Genomic DNA, 24,867 nt, shown 5'->3' on the forward strand with positions numbered 1-24,867 from the left:
TATAGAATTAAAATTGTGTTAGTTCTTACCAGGCCAGCAGAGAATAAATCATGTATTAGTATATTATGTTGACAGTTTATTCTATTTACTGTCATTGAAGGGAAATGCATTTTATTTCTACAGTAAAGTGACAGCACTCTGTTTTTAGGCATATGCATAACCCCTACTTCAAGAAAAATAATTTGTAAGCATAGGATTCCACCAACTTACAGCAGGCAGGTGGAGACACATGAGCCATGAAGTGGGAAACAAACAGGAAAGAAACCCGGCACAGGAATTTAGAGTAATAAATACGATAGCAATCTAGAAGATGAATAGTTCATGTTGTTTATGATTACAGACTGATTATTCCTCTAAGTGCAAAGGCTATCCAATAAGTCATATCCGGGTTGATTTGTTAGCAAGGTACTTTCATCAGATAATAAATTAGAATGCAATTAAAGTGCATTCTGTCTGTGTATCATAGACTAAGACAGCTTACTATAATTCTCAATTATCTGCACGAACACACGTGATGGTATGGTGAATAAACCTTCTAGTAAAGGGTAATAAATACCTTAGGAATGCACTAAAATTGCTAGATTTCTTCTCTAGTCCTTTTAAAAATTTGTTTCCAATTTTTGATAAACTATGTAAATGGAACCAAGTTAATTTGGTACTTGCTTTGGTACATAAGTCATACAGTAAGTCTGGACTCATAAGTATCCAAACTTCTCAGCTTGTTAACCAATTTGCTAAGGGCAGTGATGAAAGAAGTAAAAGAAAACAGAACTGAATATTTACTGCAAACCTTCTTTAGGTGGCAAAACTTAAGCACAGAGAAAATAGAAGACTCACAAAGGAAAAACATAAAAACATTTAAAATTTAAAAACCCATGTTAAAAAAAAATCTGTAGTATATAATACAATAATTTCACTATATAAAGATCTCATAAAGATTAATAAGAAACCACTCAAACCATGAAAAATAAACAGAACACAAAAAGAGAAACTAATAAATAGAAATTTAAAAAACTTTTTCAAATAAATTAAATTTAAATCAGAGTAACATTTTTTCCCTAATTAGTAAAAAAGTCTTTTTAAAAATGATAATGACAAATATTGGCAAAGTGACATTAGTACTCTCATACACTGCTGATCGTGTCTTATAATAAACTGATTAGAATGCTTTAAAAATACAATTTGGCAATTTGAATTAAACACTATAAAATGTTTATGTTTGGCTAACTACTCCCACATCATGGGATCTATCTAATAAACAAAAATATTTCTCACAGCTTGATCTATCATTCTGAAACAACATAAAATCCAACAATGTAAAAACAATGTAAAATATGTATAATCATAGATGAAATATTATATAGCTATTTAAAATGATGGTTATGAAAACTAAGTAGAAAATAGAAAATTATATATTCAAGATGAATATATAATTTTGCCATCAGCCTTAAGTGGTAGAATTCAAATAAAAATATGCATATTAAAGTCTTATGTACCTCTTGGTCAACTCATAACATCACTTCATAGTCTTTCAGCAGCAAAATCCACATATGAGAGACATTGTTATCAACCAATGTGTCCAAAGATTGATCTCCATAGTAACTGTAACTCTGCCACGCGTAGCGTATAAGGCATCAGAGTTAACACCACATGCACATAAAGTGTTGGTATTATGTAGTCCAGACCGTGGTTGCTGTAGAAACCTAAACCCAAGTCCCTGACAACAGTGGATAAAATGAAAACAGAAGGGTCCTTGAGTACTTAGCCGTCTATGCCTTTGCTTTCAAGCAGGACAATGCCATTCTAAATACTGTATACTAGCCTTATATTGATACCACTAAAGGAAAATTTTCAACAAAAATAATTTTAAATGATGTCTTGCCTCTGTTTAATATTAAGAATGACTTCTTATTACCTAAAAAAGTTCTCCCTCCCACGCTGTGCTCAGTTGGACATTCAGAAGCTCACCCCAGTGGAATACTGTCACCTTCTCCTGGCCTTAGCCAGATCCAGTACCATATGCAAGGCAAGCTGGAGAGGTGCTATGCTTTGCTGCCACCACAAGAGGTATCACAGATACAGACAAGCTTATTCCAAAACAGTTTTGCAGAAGTAGAATAAGGTAGAAGGAATCACTTCATTTGACTTCAAGTCTTATTATGTAGCCATTGTTACCAAGACAGTGTGGTACTGGCAGAATAACAAACATAGATCAATGGCACAGAGAACCCAGGAATGGATCAATACAAATACATCAACTGAGTTCTGACAAAGGTGCAAAATCAGTCCAATGGAGGAAGGAGATTGTGCTGAAACAACTGGATATCCACAGGCAAAAAAAATTGAAGAACCTTGACTTAAAACTCATTGTATATATGAAAGCCAGTGCAAAATGAACCATGAGTTTAAATGCAAAACATGAAACTATAAAACTTTTAGAAGAAAACATAGGAGAACATTTTTGAGACCGAGGGCTAGGGGAAAGTTCTTAGACATCACATCAAAAATTCGATCCATAGAAGAAAAGAAAATCAGTAATTGAACTTTATCATAATTAAAAACTTTTACTTTGTGAAGACTCTGTTAACAAGATAAAAAGATGAGCCACAGACTGGAAGAAAATAGTTGCAAATCACATATCTGAATGACTTATATCTAGAATGTGTAAAGAACTCTCTCTAAGCTCAACAGTAAGAAAACAATCCATTTGAAAATGAACAAAAGAGACCTGAACAGACAAGTTAAGATGTAAGGATGGCAAATTAGCACATGAAAAAATGTTCAACATCGTTAGTGTTTAAGGAAACAAAAATTAAAACCAAGATGAGATATTACTACACACCTATTAGAATGGCTAAAAAAATTAAAAATGCTGACAATACCAAATGCTGCCAAGGATGTGTAAGAACTAGATTTCTCATACATTGCTGGTGTAAACGAGTACAGCTATTCTGGAAAACAATTTGGCAGTTTCTTATAAAATTAAACATACATTTATCATACAATCTAACAATCACACCCTTGAGCATTTATCTTAGAGAAATGAAAACTTATGTTCATATAAAAATATGAATATTCATGGCAACTTTATTTGTAATAGCCAAAACTTGGGCTTTATGGTAAATGGATTAATAAACTATGGTACATTCAGACAATGAAATATTAATTAGCAATAAAAGAGAATAAACTATTGACAAACAACAATTTAGTTGTATCACAAAGACATTATGCTGAGTGAAAATATCCAATCTCAAAAGATTATACACTATATGATTCCATTTCGAAATGATAAACGTAGAGAACAGATCAATGGATTCCCAGAGTTAGGAAAGAGGTGAGGATGAGACTATAAAGGGGTAGCACTAGGGAGTGTCTTCATGGTGATGAACAGTTCTGTATCTTGATTGTGGTAGTTAAACAAATCTATACATGCCATATAAGTTTATAGAACACACATATGCACAAATGAATGCATGTAAAAACTAGCAAAATCCAAATAACATCTGTAGTTTACTTACAGGTATTATACCAATGTAAATTTTCTGGTTTTAATAATGTTCTACAGCTATGCAAGATGTTACCACTGTAGAAAGCTGGATAATGGGGATAAGGGACATCGCTCTACTATTTTTGTAACTTCTTGTGAATAGATAATTATTTCAAAATAAAAAGATAAAAGAGAAACCAAAGAACTTCTGTTCAGCAAAAAGCCATAACAAAAAGTAAAACCCTTAACACACAGCAAAAAGCCATAACAAAAAAGTAAAACCCTTAATACACAGAGAGCTCTCATATGTATGTCAATAAGGAGATAAAAATACAATCAATAATGAGCAAAAGCTATAAATAGACAACTCACAAAAGAAGAAATAAAATTGGCCAATAAATACAAGAAAAAGACTTAATCCAACTAGTATTGAAAAACATTCAACATATAAAAAAGATATTTCTAGCACCTATGAAATTGGCAAACATCAATTTCCAAAGTTAGCAAGAATGAGGAAAAACAGGCATTCCCATATACTATAGATATAAATTAAAATGTGAAAATATTTTCAAAAGAAAACATGCATACTCTTTTTCTCAGAAACTCAACATCTGGGAATTTATCCTCAGGAAATAAATAAGTGTGTAATGATATATATGAAAATTTCTTCATCACAGTACTATGTACAACAGTGAAGAATTTAAGGAAAAAATGTCCAACAAAAGAAGATAATGAATTATATTATGGTATATCCAAATATTGGAATGTATTTATCATGCCATGTAGTTGTTAAAAATTATATTTACTATTAAAAGCAATTCTCTATACACTGCTAGGAGAAAAAGGCAAGAAACAAATATATACGCATGAACCAAACTCATTTATAGTCTTGCAGCCTACATATTAAAATATTAATACTAGCTACCTCTGTATTAATGGTTAAGATTACAGGTACTTTTAAAACAAATGTCTGTACTCTCTAACAGGGACATGTTTTATATAGAAATGGAATTAATTTTTGAAAAATCAAATAACTTATACCGAAGGTGGCTCTTTTCAACTAGAGATTTTTATAAATAAAAGGCTAAAAACCCTACTTGATTTTTTAGTTTAACAGAAATAAAATAAAATAATTCTGCCTGATACCACAACACTTGCTTTTTCTTTATGATTCCTCTGGGTTCCTGAAAAGATGTGATTCATTTCTAGTCTAAGAGCAAACAAAACTTGACCAGATTTGCTTTAAAAAAAACAATATGCAACCCAAGCACTATGTATGTCCACTCACCATGAAGTTGATCATCTCTACGTTTCTATTTATATATAATTATAAATGGCAATGAGTATATTTTAAAATAGATAATTAATTAAAACATACTGATGAAAGATGGACAGGAAAAAGGGGTAAGAGAATATAATAACAAAATTGATATCTTCTTTGAAATGATCTTGAGAAAAACAGAATCACTTTAGTTCTGAGGATAAGGAAGAAGGAAGGCATACTAGAAACACTTTCCTCGTTAGATTGGTAATGTGTATCAGGACCAGAATCCATGAAAGGTTATTTGATGCTCTAGAGTTACCAAGGCTTATTGTACAGTTTAAAGTGAAGGTTTCTCTAGTGGAGACAAATGGTTTCTCTGTGTGTTCTTTCCCTCACATAAACTGCTTGAAATGTACAGGTTTAATAATATAACATTGCTGTTTTCATAGTGAATATCTGGAATGGCAACACTTTCTCTATGTCCCTCCAGCACTTAAAAATTTTTATTTTTGTTTTTGTATTATAGGCCTGAATTAAGGGGACTTATAATATGCTAAAATCATCAAGAGGTTTTTTCCAGCTCATTAAAGTTAAAATTCTCCCACATGGTTCAATGTTGATTTTGATTCAAAATTAACATACTAACTCTGTTCTTCTTGACTTCTACATTTGGCATTCCAGTTAAAGGGAAGGGCAGAAATAACTTCTATTTTCCATCCAATTCTACTCATTCTTCAAGCAGCTGCTCAAAATTCTTCTTCTTCCATGAAGTCTTCCGGTTTAGCCAGCCCACAGAGCAGTCTGCTCCTCCTCTGATCTCCTGTAACCTGTAACTAAACTCTTCATTTGGCAATTACTAACAATTATGATCAAATTATATTTATCTTGTATCATTGTTTAAACTTCATTTACATCTAGTTTCCTCAAGAATACTCTTAGTTCTCTGAAAACTTTTCACCTCAACACAACTCTCATTGTGCTCTAATATACAAGAGATGGTCAATAAACATTGGTTGACTAATTGCAACGTAAGCTATACCATTCAATTCCCCTCCAAATTCAAAGCTTAGCTATTATTCCTTCTCCCTACCCTCCATCTTACTTACAGGGACAGAAGTACGAAGCAAAAGATGAACATAAGAGCTTTGAAGGGCATTGCTTTCTCTTGGTCTCCATGTAGCAAAACTTGTTTAAATACGTGAAAAGAAAATAAAACTGTTACCTTTGGTACATCTTTCAAAGTAAAATAACCACCATTTAACAATAAATAAGTTACTTTTATTGGAAAATTTTCTAAAGGAAAAGCTGAGGGAATAACCCTTGTGACTACTGGACTGCTTTCCTTCTAAGGCATATGAACAACTCCATCAGCCTCAGTCCCCACTGCTCCCAAACTTTGCACTCGTGACTTGTGAAAGTCTTTATGAATTCAAAGATATTTTTACTAATCATGTGAATTCTGTCTATTCAAAAGTATTTTTCAGTTCCAGAAAAGTTTTATGATTAGGGATTCATTCTTCTAAGAATATTTATATTGCTTAAATAAACTCCAGATGTTTTGCTTTGGTTTTTGGTTAAGGGGTAGGGCAGGAGGGCAAAAATCAAAATGAAGACCCTCCCAATTAGAAATGTGTGCCATACCATCCTAAATGAGCCCTTTCTTATATTTCTGCTTGCAGGTTCCAGAATTTAAACTATGAAACTCATGTGTAATGCCAACATATGAGGATTTAGAAAGAATTTTTCCTTAAAAAAATGGTTTGTGGATAGCTTACGTCTAAATTATTTTTACAAATCACAATCATATGAAACACAGATTGCTTCCTGAATTTGTACTTAATTTGCCAACAGTATGAAGCACTATTTGGAGACAGCTGTTTTTGATAGAGGAGTAAATTATAGAATGACAAATTCCACATTTTTTTGCAGAAGTTGTGCACCTGCTGATTAGAATTTGTTCTCGAATTCTGTCTAAATCTACAATGTCTTAAAGCTAAGATATTTTCATACTATATATTAGATGTCAAAAACCATTAGTCAATCATATTTTATTTGTAATTCATTAATGAAAATAAAATAATCTCTAATCCAAAATTAACTTATATTTTGCTTCAGAAAGGATGCTTGTTCTTGCCAAAAACATTTTCTATTCTCCAGTTAGGAAGGGGGAAAGAAAACTATGTTGTCACCTAGGCCTTACATCCAAGCTTCACAATAAGATTGGCATTATTCCACAAGATAGGTATTATTGTTCCCATTTTCACTGATGAGAAAACTGATATGGCGATGGAGATTTGACTTTGGGTGGTGAACACACAATGCAATATACAGATGGTGTATTATTGAATTATACACTTGAAACCTATATAATTTTATCAACCAATGTCACCCTAATAAATTTAATAATTTAAAAAGAAAAAGAAAAAACTGAAGCTCTAGGTAGTTAACTTGCCCAAACAGCAGCTAGTAAAGACATTCTGCTTCCAAAACTATGTTCTTTCCACTATACCACATAACTTCAACTGCCACTATTTCTAACAATAAGTCATAATACTACACTTCTACCTTATTTTTGTACAGCACAATATACATTTCAAATCATTTTTAGCTATAATATTTCTGTGGATTCCTAAAACTATCCTCTGAGCAAATTTAGGTAAATGAAAAAAATAAATAAATAAAAGACTGACCTGAGGTCACAGAGAAATAATTATCAGCATAAATAATAGCTAATAACAGCAGCTACGTTTATTGAGCACCTAAGCTAAACATTCTACAGTGTGTTGTCTCATGTAATCCTCATTAGTATCTTGTGATACAGGAATAATAATAATTTCCTCTCTCTTACAGATGAGGTAACAAGGCTCAAGGAATCCTGTGGTTCATGCAGCTAGAAAATGGCAGTGTTGGAATTCAAATCCAGGTATTGGTAAGTTCACAAGCCTATGCTCTTATCTACAACCTTATCCACTACTGCCTCCCTATATTGCAGTGCTGTTTATAGAATATTGTGCTTTCGTTGTAATTAAGTTAAACTAAAATTAGTTGGAATTCCAAATTAAAATTAAAATCAGTCTGCATTCCCCAACTCAGAACTAAATGAAAGCAGCATCAAACAGCTAACAGGATAATATCTACCAGAAATTTAAAAGGGACTTTTCACTAGATGACACGTAATCAGAAACTCAATATAATTTGGGGGGGGAGGAATTAAATGATCAAGCTCACAGTATTGCCCTCTACAGAGCAAGAGATATTACCCTGACCATTTAACCAATGAACCTACTATTATAACGTACATTCAAAATCAAAGACATTATTTTTTTTAGCTCATCCTATGAAACAATAAAAATCATCCAGGATGGAAAAGCTCCACCCCAGTTTTTTCCTAAGTTGACCACGTATATTCATAAGTATTTTTAAAGTTAGATTAAAATGCTGGGGCCAGGACCACCAACTTCTAGGTGTTCATTTCTGGAATGTACCCATAAAATTGTACCATGCACACTCTATTGTCATATGTTCACACTTGTTTTTAATCATGGGTACTACATGATAAAAAGTATGTAAGAAAATAAATAATAATCAAACTACATAAAGATGCTTCTAATAAATGTTTTGTATATACTACAGCATTAATCCTGTGAAACTAAATGACATTCCTTTACAGACCAACATAAAAGTAACAGCCTAAACTTAGAGAGAAATGTTGGTGAAATAGAAAATTCATGAAGACATTTTTATTCTGAGGATAAAATAAATTCCATTTATTTGATGAAGGCTAACCATTTGAGATATAGAAAGCACCTATCAAAAAGCCCCTATAATTATGAAACACAATAAAGAATATATTCATGTAAATTATTGTTTAAAAAATTCAGAACAGTACTGCTAGACCTATCTCTAGCCTCACAATTCTGAAAAAAACAACTCAGTCTGCTAAAATATCTTTGGAGCAAATAAAATAACCTTCCAAGGAGATTCCAAGAAAATGGTAATTTTTAAGGCTATTTAAGAATATTTATTAAAATGAAGTTTCGGTACATGAAAATAGAAAAAAATGAAAGGTTTTGAAGGCCTTCGGTGAGTCATAGGAAGAAAAGCAAATCCAGCTGCACTCCATAAACTAAGATTTGTATCTAGAACTTCAAATAAATATTAAATGAGAAACAACTACCTGAATGGTGAACATCTAGTACCCATTTCAAACACCTATTCTAGGGTAGCTATTTTTGGGAAAACATTCATTAAACTCTTCAAATCACAAATTCAGATGAGTATTTTTCATTAACTAAAGGGGCCAATAAGGTGTTTCACACACACACACGCAATTCTAAATCCTATAGATGGGACAACTGTAGAATACAGTTATCGATGAAAAACAATTAGCAATAGAGTAGTAATGAGCAATATAAGAGAGATGTATCTGAATCCTAATTTGCTAGGATCTAAGAACAAAGAATTAAATATTGTAGCACTTAAAAAACTATGATCAATTTATTCTTATTAACTGGGTCCAGAATTAAGATTAGTTGGTATTCCTTAACCTTGAGTAATAAATTTTTAAAGGGTAAAAATTCAGTCATCCAGTTGCTTTAAATGATTTTTATTAAAGTATTATTTAAATATGTATAAATATCAAAATTATAAGAATGACAACCACTTTATGGTTATAGTTCTTATATATAAATAATATTACAAATTGAATACAAAACTTATTAGAATTTTCATTAATTTACTATGACAGACGGTACTGGACTGAAACTAAAATTGTGGCTCCCATTATGAAAATGGTTTTGGCAGTCTGGGTAGGTTCTTTGCAATGAAAGAAGCCTATGATGATGCCGTTTTCTCACCACTTTTCTCTACTCAAACTTTATAACATTTTTATTCATATAACATACTGTTCTTAGCATGTTTCTTCAATGGGCCCAGACAATCTTCTCTGCGCTCTTGACAGAAGAAATAAGTTGGTGAGGGGCGCACCACAATCATGACTAATCATGTTAGTGGCTCTTGTTTCCAGGCCTAAGGATTCCGGTGGGAAAGACTATAACTGAAATGGACTTCCTGAAATCAGAAAGCAACGGGAGGAGCTCTGGGGAAGCTAGGTCCAGGTAGTAGCAGGTAACTGCCAGAAGCAAAGTGGGCATGGTGATTCTAACAGGCAGCAAGGTAGATATAGGAATATTAGGTAATCTCATGTTTTGTTGTGCTAGGCAGAAATCCCTCTATATTTAATCAGACACCAGAATTCAGATCAACAGGCATGACACTAAGATCTGTTTTGATTTAAATAATCAAAACAAACAACTCCAAGTATAGTGATCAGAGACCTATCTGAGGCGCTACAGTAGAGAGGGTCATGGCCTCTCGTCCAAATCGGAGACCCAGAGTGCTTGAATGAAGAGGCCAAATCCCTTGTGCAAGATTTTTTTCCCAAATAGACCTCTGGCCATTTACCCAAGTAATCACAAGCTGGAAAAAGGAAAATACCCAATTCTCTTGAAGATTAGTTTGGGGAAGGGTTATATGGATAAATCTCTGATAATAGGACCAGTACCTGAAAATACCTGTGTTCCATATGACTTCTCAACAAAACTACCATGATTGAGGCTCTTAACAAGCACATGCACAGGGTGACTCTCATTGACAAAGTGAGTCATTCTCCTTGTCTAGTCAACTCAGTACTTGACAAGGCAATAGTGGTGGCAAATAATGGCAGCAATGCCTGTTCTCAACAAGGATTTCCTCCCACCAAGAATAACCTTATGGCTGTCACTGCTAAGTGTCCCTACATGATACCCTTTCAGACAAACCATTTACCTCATAAGGAATGGACCCAGCAACCTTTTCACCCTGGAGAGGTGAGCAATTTTTCTTCTTCAAAAGATACATTTATTCTGTGTCTGGATGTGATTTCCCTGTCATGCTGCTACCAACACTACTATCTGTGAACTTACCTGTGTGCTATCATGATAGCCTACTTGATAGTGCCTCTCATGAATAAACTCACTTCTCAGCAAAAGTCAGTCAATTGGCTGGTGACCAACAGCTTCCCTAATCTTAACATGTACCCTTCCCATCTTCCAAAAGCAGCCAGGCCCACACAATAGTGAAAGAGCCTATGACAACACAGGCAAGGGTCCAGCTGGGAGTTACCATGTTGGGAGGCTGGCCTATTGCTACAAAATGCAGCTTGTCAACTGAACAAGCCCTCTTCCAACTGGATACTGGATGTGACTTTCACAACTAATGACCTCTCAAAATTTTGTTTCCTGTCTTTAAGCCTGGGAGCTGCTAAAAGTTTTAGTGCCTAAGGAAATAATGCTTCCACCAAGAGACACAATAATGATGCCCTGAACTGGAAGCTGAGATTGCTACCTGGATCATCATGCCAGAAAGGACAAAAAGATGGCTTAAATAGAATGATTATATCAGCTACCAAGACAGCATTGGATACTGGTATACAGAGCGATTTAGAACGAGTATGGATGGCATGTAAGAAATGCTCTAGAGTGCTTCCAAAATGATGTATAATGAAAGACTACTGCAATTCTATATAGGCTTTTATTTAAAAGACAAGAGGTAAGTATTGGTGAGGATGTAGAGAAAAGGGAACCCTTGTACACTGTTGGTGGAAATGTAAATTGGAAAATAGTATGGAGGTTCCTCAATCAAAGATAGAACTATCATATGATCCAGAAATCTCACTTCAGGATATACATCTGAAGGAAACAAAATCACTATCTTGAAGTGATATCTACACTCCCGTGTTCATTCAGCTTTATTCACAACAGCCAAGATATGGAAACAACCCAAGTGTCTGTTGACTGATGGACAAAGAATATGTGATAAACACACACAACAAAATATTATCCAAACATGAGAAAAAAGGAAATCCTACCATTTGCAAAAAGCACAGATGAACCCAGAAGACATTACGCTAAGTGAAATAAATGAAACAGAGAAAGACAAATACCGTATGATCTTATTTATATATGTAGAAACTGAAAAAAAAAAAAAAAGTCAAACTCAACTCACAGAAACAAAGAATGGAATGGTGGTTACCAGGAGCTAGAGAATTGAGGAAATGGGGAGATGTTTTAGGTTGAATAAGTCCTGGGGATCTAATGTCTAGCATGGTGATTATAGTTCATAATACGGTACTATATACTTGAAATTTACTAAGAGGACAGATCATAAGCATTCCTACTAATGGATGTGTTAATCAGCCTGATTGAGGTAATCATTTCACAATGTGTACATGTATCAAATAATCACACTGTACACTTTTAAATACATATAATTTTATTTGATAATTATACTTCAATAAAGCTTGGGGAGAAGTGAAGAGACCACAGCAATCTTTTGCCAAGTCTTACTGCCTCCAGTTTTTCCTCTCTGCAATCCACAACCTTCACAGTTGCAAAAGTCAGCTTTAAAAAAGGCATATCTATTCAGGTCTCTCTACTACCTAACCTTTACAGTCTCCGCAGATCTCAAGACAAAATTAGATCTTCTTAACATGACACACGAAGCTCTTCAAACTCTGGCCACAACCTTTCCTTTCCTTCATTTTTTAAATCAACTTTATTTAGTCCAAAGCAGCTTTATTCACAGTAGCCAAACTAGAAACAATCAAAATGTTCGTTTAAGGTGACCAGATCAACAGAATGCCATATATCCATGCAATGGACTATCTTTCAGCAATAAAAAATGAATAGATTAATGAAACACTCAATAACATTTATGTATGCATTTGAAGTGTATAATAAAATGTTTTGCCAAATGCATACATCCGTGTAACCACTACCACAATAAAGACATAATACATTTCCAGGACTCTAAAAGTTCTCTTGTTCCCCTTAGGGCCCCAATCAACCAAAGTGGACACTTGTTGTCACTATAATTTTACCTATTCTAGATTTTTCATGTAAACGAGATCATCCAGTACGCACTCTACTGTATCCAGCTCCTTTCATTCAGTGTAATACTTCTGAGATATATCTATGTTATCAAATGCATTGTTAATCCATTCATTTTTATTTCTGAAGGGTATTCTATTCACCTTAGAGAGACATTTTGATTGTTTCTAGTGTATAGCTACTGTGAATAAAGCTGCTCTGAACAATCATGTTAAAATCTCTGAATGAACATAGGCTTTTATTCTCTATCATTTCAACATCCAGGAGTGGGACTGCTGGGTCATATGGTATAGGGATATGCTTAACTTTCTAAAACATGGCCAAACAATTCTCCAAAGTGGTTATACTATTTTACATTCCCACGAGCAATGTATGATAGTTCCAGCTGTTCCACATCCTATCGACATTTGTTACAGTCTGACTTTCTAAATTTAGCCATTCTTCTTTGTATGTAGTAGTATCTCACTGTGGTTTTACTTTCATTTCCAGATGACTAATGGTGTTGAGCAAGTTTTCATGTGCTTACTAGCCATTCAAATAACTTCTTTTGTACAATATCTAAATCCGTTCCAATGTTTTTAATTGGTTGTCTTGAGTTGTAAGACTTCTTTATATGTTCTGGATATAAGTCCTTTGTCAATCAACATGTATATTTTCTGCCAGCCTGTGACTTGCCTTATTTTCTTAACAGCATCTTTAAAAGAGTAAGTAGAGTTTTAAATTCTGATTTTAAACTCTATCAATTTTTTTGTTTATGGTTCATGATTACCCTAAGAAATCTTGGCTTACTACAAAGTCACAAAATTTTTTACTGTTTTGTTTTAGAACTTTTGTATTTTAGTTTTCATATATAAATACAAGATCCATTTCAAGGTAATTGTTCTTTATGGTATGAGGTAAGAATTAAAGTTTCCCCCACCCCCTTGCCTAGTACCATTTGTTGAAAATACTATCCTTTGCCCATTGTATTACCTTGCTATCTATGTCACAAATTGATTGACCATATACAAGTGGGTCCGTTTCTAAACTATCTGTTTGGTTATATTAATGTATATGTTTATCTTTACACTGATCTCACACAGTCTTGCTTATTGTAGCTTTGTAGGAAGTCTTGAAATCATGTAGTGTTAAGTCCTACAACAATGTTATTTTTCAAAATTGTTTTGGCTATTCCAGATCTTTGCAATCACAGATGAATTTTAGCAATCCCTTGTCAATGTTGACAAAAAATTATACTAAATCTGTAGATGAGTTAAAGAAGAACTGACATTTTAATATATTAAATTTTCCAATCCTTGAACATGGTATATTTAAGTCATTTTTTTATTTCTTCAAAGTTTTATAATTCGTAATATCCAGATTTTGAATACGCTTTGTTAAATTTATCCCTTGGCATTTCATGTTTTTGATACTGTCGGAAATGGTATTGTCTATAAATCCATTTTCCAACTCTTCATTGATAATATATAGACATACAATTAATATGACTACTTTGACATCCCTCAACCTTGCTCTATTCACTAACTTGTTCTAGTAGCTTTTTAATAAATTCCTAAGGATTTTCTAGCACATGATAATGTTATTTGATAATAAAAACTTGCTTTTCTTTTCTAATCCAGTATGCCTTTAATTTTTCTTGACTGGCTAGAACTTCTGGTAAATTTTTGAACAGAAGGGGTAAGGAAGAACATCCTTCTCTTGATTCCTATCCTAGAGGGAAAGCACTCAGTCTTTCACCATTAACAATAATATCAGCTATAATTTTTCATGGTCTACAGCCATGCCACCCTGAACAAGCCCAATCCCATCTGATCTTGGAAGCTAAGCAGGGTTCAGCCTGGTTAGTACTTGGATGGAAGACCACCTAAGAAGACCAGGTGCTGTAGGTGTAAGAAAATAAAAAATAAAATAAAAATAAAATAAAATAAAAAATAAGGGATTGTAAGCTGACAAGGTCCTTGCAATCTGTGAGGTCAACCACGAGTTGCCTCGCCTAAAAAAATAATAATAATAATTTTTCACGGATCTCTTCTGCCAGGCTATTGTTATGTCTTCGGTTCACTTATCTTTTCTTTTGTCTTATCTGTTGTTGAGCCAGTCCAGATAATTTTCCTTTTTCTATTATAAAGTTTTAGTTATGGAAGTTACATTTGATATATATTTTTTCCATCACTTTTTATATTACTCATGTTTTCCTTTGAATATTTGAGCATAATTATAATAAACCCTTGTCTGCAAATTCCATCATCTCTGTCTCTTATTGATCTGTTTCTACTGACTGATTTTTCTCCTGGATATGGGTCATATTTTCCTGCTTCATGAAATGTGTTGTAATTTTTTATTGGATGTTAGATATTGTGATATTTTGTGGTGGAGTGTCTGGATTTTATAGTCTTCCTTTAAAGAGTTTTGGTATGCTATGGTTGGCAGTTTAATTACTTTTGGGTCAGCTTAATCTTTTTGAGACTTGCTGTTTAGTTTGTTAGGGAGGTTCCAGAATACACTGTATTCTAAATCTGGTTAATCTCCATTACTAAGGCATAACTTTTCTGGGGTCTCTAGAGTGCCCAGCTGTTCTTTTTACACTGTTCAGTCAGAGCTTGAATGTCTCCCAGTTCTGGAAGAACTCTGAGAATTGTACAGCTTATAGTTCCCCAGCCTTACAGACTTTCCTCCTATGCATATGTTATTTAGTTTTCAGTAACAGACTCAAATGGGCACCTTACATTTTTGGAGCCTTTCTCTGAATACTCCCTCCTCTTCTGTATTCTGCTCCACAATTTCCAGCTGCCTCAGCCTCCCCAAAATCTGATCTGCCTAGGTCCCCACTCTCTGAGCTATTATTTAGAAAGTACCTCTCAGCAGACCATCAGAGTGATCATAGTTCTCAGCTCATTTGTTTCCCCACCTATAGGGATCACAATCCTGTGCCGCCTGTACTCCAAGCAGCATATAGTTGTTTCATATGTTATATCCAGTATTCTATTTGTTTACAGTGGAAGGGCAACTCAAGCATTAGTTACTCTATCTTGGCTGAAGTAGACATTTCCAACCTATTCCTTTTGCCTCATTCCATCCCTTGTTCAGCCTACACCAAAAAACAACTTCTCTATACTTTAAGAATTCCTTGTGTCTTAATTTCTTTCTCTACCTTGGTCATTTTCTTCTCATCCAATATGGCCCTACTCTTACATCATCTCACTTTTGAAAGTCTTCGATTTTTTCTAAAAAGACATTTTGTTATACCCCTGTCCCTAGAGCATATTGTTCATACACATGATAGCATTTACCTCAAGGTAGTCTATTTGCACTTCTCCCCACTAAAATGAATTTCTAGTAATAATAATTGCTAACATTTGGATACTTTCTATGTGCCAGGTACTAATCTAAGCACTTTACTTATATTTTCCCATTTAACCTTCATAAAACCCTAAGATATAGGTACTATTATTATCCTCATTTTAAAAATGAAGAAACTAAGGCACAGAGAGGTTAAGTATGCTGCCTGATCACAGAGCTTAGTAGTGGTACAGCCAGAATGTAAATCTAAACAGTCTGATTCCAGAGCTCATGCTTACTATACTGTCTCTCATGAATTCCTGAAGGGCAGCAACTATGTCTTATTCTTGTTTGTATATCCCATGCCTGGAGCACCTCAAATATTTGTGGAATGAATTAAAATTTATAATTTTATTCCAGTCATCCAAGAAAAAGTCCTTCATAAGTAACATAGGTTTTCCATCAGTAATTACAGAACTGAATCTAGAAAAGGTCTTTCATAAACATGCAAGAGACTAAAATTAAATTTCTAATAATAAATTCAAAGAGCTCTAAAGAATTTTACCATGCAGAAAAGACTAATAAGGTTTCTTTAGGTAGCCGAGTAACTGTAGTGAACTCAGTCAGGAACAACAAGTCTCTACCAAAGAATCAATACCCTCTAAGAGAGACATCAAATGTCATAATTTATCTCCAGTAAATGCATACTAAATTAATCCCACCTATCTAAATCTAAAATAGAGACCGGTGTTTTGAAGGCAAAAGTAAAAAGAGAATATTTAAACAAAAATTTAATCCTAAAAGCCAACTCTGTCAAGAGTAATCAATTAAAATAAATAAAGCCACAATGCTCAATAAAATCAGCTCTGTTTAAACAACAAAAATTTAATCACTTCTATATGAAAAAAGTATTAGTCATCACCTTTAAAACAATTAAGTGTTCTCTATATGATTATTAAAAACGTTCTTGACTGTAGACAGTATATAAATTTATAAAAGCTAAAAGTACTTTAGAATATCAATTTATACAAATTTAAGTGATTAGAAATATATAATTTTTATACAAGTAAATAATTACATTTACTTAGCAAGATACTACTGAACCATTAGTTTAAGTTGTACTGGGAAGAAGTGGGGATTGATGCATTGTCACTACCTTCAGCTTCTCCCACACTACCAACTTACATCACATACCTGGTCTTCTACTCCATCCTACATACCACTGTCCAGTTTGGACAGGCCCACGATGCCTTATCCAAAGTCTTTGAAACCAAATGTCTTCCCCAAATCAAAAAATTTTCTGATTTTAAGAAGGTGCCTTTTGCCCAGCACTCCAGCAAGATATGAGGCAGCAGCCTATAATCGAATGCATTAATATTTCTAGAGCAAAATGCAAGAATATTCATATTAAGTGGGATAAAGAAAGACTATATAAATAATCTCATCAGTTCAGATCAGGCTTATGAGTCTGAAAAAATATTGTTTTCTGAGCTTTTAGGATTTTTAAATAGTAGGAAAAGGACTGTACACTTGTATCACCATATTGCATTCAATCTGCTCACTCCCTGCTTGAGAAGCGATGATGGCTTCCTTACCTGACATATTGTTACAACAGTAATTTCTACACTAGTTTAGAATTGGTAACACCTTTGGAAATTGTGTAGTCAAACTCCTTACTTCGCTACTTAGGAAACTAAAGCTCAAAAACATGGAATAACTTGCCTAGGGTCACATTGTTAGCTATTGACAAAGATCAAACTAGAACATACAGGTCTCCTGCCTCCAAGGCTTACTGTTCATTCGTTTGTTCATTCATTCATTCATTCATTTTCTCTCTTGATTAGAAGTGATTTTTTTTAGCTTTTCAAAATAATGAAATTACAGATTCACAGAAAGTTGCAAAAATAGTATAAAGAGTCTTAGGTATCCTTCATCCAGCTTCCACTAATATATAGCTATACAATATTAAAACCAAAAAATTAACATAGATACAATTATTAACATACAAAAATTAACAATTAACATTGTTAACATTAGTGTTAACAAAACTAAAGACCTTATTCCATTTTCAGAATTTTTTAAACTGGATTCTTTGTGTGTGCAGGTGTTTACAGTTCTATACTACTTTATCCCAGGTATTGATTCATAAAACCACCATTACAGACTACCAAACTGTTTCACCATAATACCTCTTTGTATTTACACTCCTCTCTGTTCCACACTGTTCCTGACTCCAGCAACCATCATCTGTTCTCCATCTCTACAGTTTTGTCATTTTCAGACCGCTATATAAATGGAGTCATACAGTATATAAACTTTTGATATTAAATTTTTAATTGTGGTAAAATACACATAAAATTTACCATCTTAACCAATTTTACGTGTACAGTTTTAAGTATATTCATAACGTACAACCACTCTCCACAACTTTTCCATCTTGTAAAACTGAAACTCTATACCTATTAAACAACAACTCTCCATTTCCCCCTCCTTTTGGCTCCTGGCAACCACCATTTTACTTTCTGTTTCTCTGAATGTTACTACTCTAAATACCTCATATAAATGGAATCATATAGTATGTGTCTTTTTGTGACAGGCTTATTTCACTTAGCATAATGTCTTCGAGATTCACCCATGTTGTAACATATGCCAGACTTTCCTTTTTATGGCTGAAAACATTCCATTATATGTATATACCACATTTTGTTTATCCATTGATCTACTGACGGACATCTGGATTGCTTCCACCTTTTGGCTATTGTGACTAATGCTGCTATGAATATAGGTGAACGAATATCATTTCAAGACCCCGCTTTTGATTCTTTTGGATATATATCCAGAAGTGGAACTGTTGGATCATATGGTAATTCTATTTTGAATTTTTTTGAGGAATGTTTTTTTCATTTAGCATAATTCTTTTGAGATTCATCCAAGGTGCTGTGTGAATAAATAGTTCATTTCTTTTCATTGTTGAGTAGCATTTCTTTGTATGGATATACCACCGTTTCTTCAACCATTCACCACTGAATGATATTTGGGTTGGCTCCATTTGGGGCTACTACAAAAAAGGTTGCTATAAACATTCATGTATAGGTTTTGTCATAAGTTTCTATTTCTCCAGAATAAATGCTCAGGCGTAATCAGTTGGGTCGTATGGCAAATGTATGTTTAATTTTATAAGAAATTGCCAACCTATCTTCCAGAGTGGCTGTATAATATTTACACTCCCACCAACAAAGTATGAGAAATCTAGTTTCTCTGCATCTTCACCAGGACTTCATATTATCAATATTTTTTATTTTAACCATTCTAATAGGTATGTAGCAGTATCTCATTATGTTTTTAATTTACATTTTTTAATGGCTAATAATGCTGAACATTTTTCATCGGCTTATCTTTATAGACTTACCATCTTCATAGACTCTTTTTGATCATTTTCTAATTTTATTGTTTTCTTACCAACAAGTTTAGTTATTTACATATTCAAGATACAAGTCTTTCAGATATTATTTGCAAATATTTTCTCCCAGTTTGTGGCTAATCTTTTCAATCTATTAATGAAGTCTTTTGCAGTTTTTCACTTTCGATGAAGTCCAATTATTATTTTTTTTCTCTTATGAATTGGATTTTTGGTATCATGTCTAAAAACTGTTTACCTAGCTCTAGTTCCCCAAAATGTTGTTTTCTTCTAAAGTTTTGTTTTACATTTCACATTTATATCTATTTTACACTGATTTCACAATGATCCATTTTACATTCACTTTTTTTTTTTAATATGGTGTGAGGTTTATGTCAAGGTTTTTTGTTTGTTTGTTTGTTTGCATATAATGTCCAATTGTTCTAGCACCATTTGTTGAAAAGGTTATCTTTTCTCCATTGAACTGCTTTTGCACCTTTGTCAAAAATCAATTGAGTTGATCTATTTCTGGTTCTCTTTTCTGTTTCATCGATCTGTCTTGTCTATTCCTCTGTTAATACAACACTGTCTTGGTCAATGAAGTTATATATAAGACTTAATATTAGGTAGAAGGATTCCTCCCAGTTTCTTCTTCTTCATTAACATTGTTTTAGCTATTCTAGTTCCGTTCATTCTGCTCATTTGACTTTACTGCACTGTTTATCCTTGCTTTTAAGGTCCTTGTATACCTAGTAGAGGTATGACAGCCTGGGGAAGAAAGGAGAAAAAAAAATAACGAAGGAAAAAATATGTAATATACTATGGCCACCCTAAAATATTACCCATGTAATTTCTATTCATCCATACTAATGACATCCCAATTTCTTCATGAAAGGTTCTCCACTATTCCAGGCCATTTTAGTATCTCTAAACGTAAGAGCTAATATATTTCTACTACTCCTTAGTCACAAGTCATTTATTTACTTCTTTTAGATATGTGTAAATATATTTGCATCCAATAAAATGTCTATTCATCAAAGGACATGGTACATGTTTTATATTTCTTTATAGTCTTCTATAAGCTTCAATAAACTCTGATTTAATTAATTAAGGATTATTTGTCTAACTGGAGCTTACAACAGAGCGATTTTAGAAAATTTAGAAAAATAAGGGTAAAAAATTAGCTAATTGCTACATTGTTCCTAGTAATAAGATCATTATCTCACCAAATCTCAAGATTTTAAATTTAATCTCACTTCTAAACTGTTAAAGAGTATACTTCTAGGCTCTTTTCCCTTTTCTTGATGAGATGGCTTAGGTAAAGAAAGAGAAGGAAGTGAATAATGAGTTATGATGATATCCCTTTTTTCTCCTGCTGTTTGACAAAAATGTCACCATTCATTTAAATTTTAGGGCTATTAGACATGATTCCTCCCTAACATACCACATAGATTCATCCAAAAAGTAAAATGACCTAAGGAGTTAGAATATTGATTTAAGTATATAATAGAAACTCAAAATATAAAATGGAGCTGTAAAAGAATTTACCAAATCTAGTTTCCTATGGTCCTAGCTATATCAACTACAAGGCGTCTTTGTGTCCTTTGGCTTATACGCTGAGAACATCTTCCTCTTAATTATCAATCTTTTGCTGACAAGATTTCAACAAAGTAAGGTGCACAGCATGTGAAATAACACAGCTGCTTAATCCATGTTTTTAGTTATAATATACATAACCACAATCTGCCTATCTTATGGATCATGCCTGCTCCTTTGCTAAAACAGATATATACACAATATATAGTGTATACAGATATATATACCTCCCCAAGTTTTTTGTTCATTAGTTACCTGTCAGTTTAAATTATTTGTTATTTGCAACACACTATCAAAATAAATGTTATAAAACTACCTGCAGATTAGCTCTTCTTACAAAATAAAGCAACTCATGGATGTTATTACAACAACTGTGCTGAAACTTATTTTGTTCCTCTCCAATTCTTCCACTGTAGTTTGGGACTAGGTAGGTAGGGCAGGCTACAATCAGGAAAGTTTCAAAGCCATTAGTCGTACAGACTTTCGTACAGGCTTTCATCTAGCGTTTCTCTGGTGGCCTAAGAAGGGATCTTCTCCAAGACCCTATCTGATTGGCTGGCAACTAAGTAGATAAACTGCAATTCTCAGAATATGTACATTAATAAGGTTCTTTCTAGCTCTGCTCTCTTCATTTCAATGCTTTATTACAGAGACTACAATATACACAATGCAATATACTACTACTATCCTCCCAAGCTAACACTACCATTCCCATCAGACACACAGAAACCCACTATTTGATTAGCAAAACTTAAGAAACCTCATGGTTCTAGTGTTGCGAGAACATGGAGTAACTTGAATTCAGACAGTGCTCATGAGAATGTAAATTGGTATAACCACTGTGGAAAACAATTTGTTATTATCTACTAAAGCTGCAAATGTGCATATACTCCTGTAACTATTCTCTTAAGACAAGTATACCAAGAGACATGTACAAGCATATGCACAGTTGTATTTTTCATAACACCAAAAATGCAAACAACCCAAATGCTGATTGAAAGACTGTGGTATATTCACACAATAGGATTGTATACACCAGTGAAAAACTAATGAAGTACAGTTAAACACAAAATGAATGAATCTTAGAAACAATGATGAATTAAAAAAGTAAATTATAGCAGACTATGTGAAATAAACTACCATATTAATAAATTTCAAAACATGAGCAAAGTTAAACATGTTATTATTTAGGGAAACGCACATACAATTTTAAAAAGAAAAAACAAATGCAAAATTCAGTATAGCTGGCATCAGGGAGATGGACTGAGGAGTACAGATAGCTTCAATAAGATTGGTAAAGTTATAGTTCTTTGATTGGGTGGTAAACTCACTAGTTCCATTTTTAAGCTTTAAAATAGATATGTTTGTGTGCTGTGTGTGTCTCACCTAGAATCTCTGGAGAATTAACATTCCAGCTACAGGACAAGTTTAACCACTCATGACATTCCTGATAATTGGGATGGATGCCAAGAAATAAAATCACAATAGTATTGCTATTTGGTACCTTCTGTAGTAACAAAGAAATTACAAGTGTCTCAAAAAATTAAAACAAGGGGTGGGCAAGAGAAGTGAGGGTAGCTATAAAAGGGCAATTTGAGGGATCCTTGTAGTGATGGAAATGTTCTGGATCTTGACTGTATAAATGTCAATATTCTGATTGTGATGTTGTACTATAGTTGTGCAACATGTTACCACCAAGAGAAACTGGCTAAAGGGTACACTGGATCACTCTGTATTATTTCTTCCGACTGCATGTGAATCTACAATTATCTCAAAATAAAAGTTTAATTAAAAACAAAAAAGAAAAAAGATCATTTTTGTCCAGGGTTTCCCTTTCTTGTACTAGTGACATTTTGGGGCACATAATTCTTCATTGCTGGGAGCTGTCCGGGGTATTGTAGGGTGTTTAACAGCATTTACCCACTAAATGCCAGTAGCATTTCTCAGTTGTGACATCTCCATACACTGCCAAATGTTCCCTAGATAGCAAAACTGCCCCAATTGAGAACCACTGCTCTAGTCATAAAAGCAAAGAAACACTGTGGAAATGTTGTCAATTGAGGAAGACTGAAGGGACATGTCAACTAACTGCAAAACCCGATCCTAGGCTGGATCCTGTAAACAAAGAGGAAAGAATGCTATAAAGGACATTACTGGGTCAATTAACAAATTTGGAATATCATGATAGGTTAAAGAAAAGTATGTACCAATATTAAATGTGCCTAAGTTGATTAATATAATTATGTTAATATTCCTATGCTTAAGAAATACACAATGAAGTATTTAGGAGTAAAGGATTACGATGTACACAATCTACCCTCAGATAATTCAGAAAAAAATATATATGTCTATGTATTTTACATATACATGTAAATAATATGTGTATACAATTCTGTTCATTGTACTATTTTTATTTTTGCAACTTTCAGTATGCTTGAAAATATTTACAAACAAAAAGGTGGGTTTTTTTTTTTTTTTAAATGGAAGCAAAAGTTGTGGTCCTTCAAATTCTAATGTCAAGTTTCACAGCAGTCTCAGCATAAGTGATAAAAATCTTAACACAATAATGACCACAGACTGGATAAACTGCGACTTCAAGCCTGGAACATTGGTTGAAAAGAACTGTCTACCTTCAGTCTATCCCGCCCCCGCTTCTTTCTAGAGGTGACCTCTTGAATAGAACCAAAAGTGAATCCATCCCACTTTTAAAAGACCATTTCTACAAAGTGACTCAAACCCTCATCCCTACTCAATTTCTCCACAAATCAGAGGCATTTTTACCCTCAATAATTAAGAAAAAACGCGAAAAGCGCACGTGTGTTTCTCAAAAGAAAATCACTTATCCGCTCAGCTGAGCAAATAGAAGAAGAATATTAAGGTGAGTGGACTAAAGACAACATCGAATGTCTAGGAGGGCTGAGCAAAGGAAAGGGTAGAAAGAGAGAAGCAGGGAGCCAGCTTGAGTGAAGCAGAAAGGATGTGTCGGCCAGGAAAAAGGACTCGAGTGGGTGAGTGTGTCAGGGGGAGAGGGAGTAGCTCACCTGGCTGTGGTAAGCAGAGGGTGCTGAGTCCCCACCAGCTTCCGCACCTGCATAGCGATGTTGCTGAGCTCGTCGCTCAGCAGGCAACGGAGGCTCATGAAGGACGTGGGATAGCCCACGATCTTCTCCGCCTCTGACACTACTTGGTTCCAATAGGCCGGGCACTTGGAAGGCTGACCACGCCAGGAGCCCACCGAGGAGATGTTGCCGAGGGACGGGGACCACCACAGGCGACGCGGGGGACCCGAGGCCCCGAGACAGTGGGGCAAGCGCATCAGCAGCTGCCAAAGGCCCATAATTTTGAGTCTGGGAGTGTCAGGGGCTTCAGGATGTCCGGAGGTAGAGCGGGAAACAAACCAGGGACAGAGGAGGAACTTGCAGGGACTAGAAGGAAGAGGCGACTCCTGACCCTCAGAGGAGGATGGATTCCTGGAGCTGTGACCAGAAACGAACTTTAACTGTTTTCTGAAGCCCGGCAGAAATAGACAACTGCCCTAGCTCAGCACTGCCCCCGGCCAGCTAGGATAGAAACCACGGCGCTGCCTAAGTGGGGGACGCCATATTTGAAATGTGTAATGCGGCCTGCCGTAAAAATGGAGGCGGGCTGTTCTGGAGCAAAGACTTCCCTACTTTACGGAACAGCCGTGAAAGCCCTCGAGGGGGCGGGGCTCTGGGTAGGCGAGGTTGGCTGAAAGCCTCAGCTCTTCCCACCCGGTGGTCCAGGCCTGCGGGGATCGAGACTAGTAGGGATGTTGGGGCCGAGTCTGATTCAACAGAGCATTCTCAGCGCCCAGCGGAGACTGGGCATGCATAAATATTTGTGTCATGAACGAGAGTCGGTGTCTCCAAGTCTCTTTTTCCGCCCCGCCGCCCCC

General features: G+C 34.5%; 1 protein-coding gene and 1 pseudogene across 2 annotated transcripts in view; one reads left to right on the forward strand and one right to left on the reverse strand.

Annotated features, from left to right (window-relative positions):
- PDSS2 (decaprenyl diphosphate synthase subunit 2) overlaps positions 1-24,580 on the reverse strand; it is a 212,876-nt gene extending 188,296 nt beyond the window's left edge. For both annotated transcript variants that reach the window (XM_025042420.1, XM_006926049.3), the window contains exon 1: positions 23,993-24,580. In XM_025042420.1, the coding sequence (XP_024898188.1) occupies positions 23,993-24,288 (296 nt within the window). In that variant the 5' untranslated portion in view covers positions 24,289-24,580. The remainder of the gene's footprint in view (positions 1-23,992) is intronic.
- Positions 14,450-14,568, forward strand: LOC112474443 (annotated as a pseudogene).
- Positions 24,581-24,867: the final 287 nt, after the last annotated feature.

Source organism: Pteropus alecto, unplaced genomic scaffold (genome assembly GCF_000325575.1).
Source record: "Pteropus alecto unplaced genomic scaffold, ASM32557v1 scaffold79, whole genome shotgun sequence".
In the NCBI taxonomy this organism is placed as follows: Eukaryota; Metazoa; Chordata; class Mammalia; order Chiroptera; family Pteropodidae; genus Pteropus; species Pteropus alecto.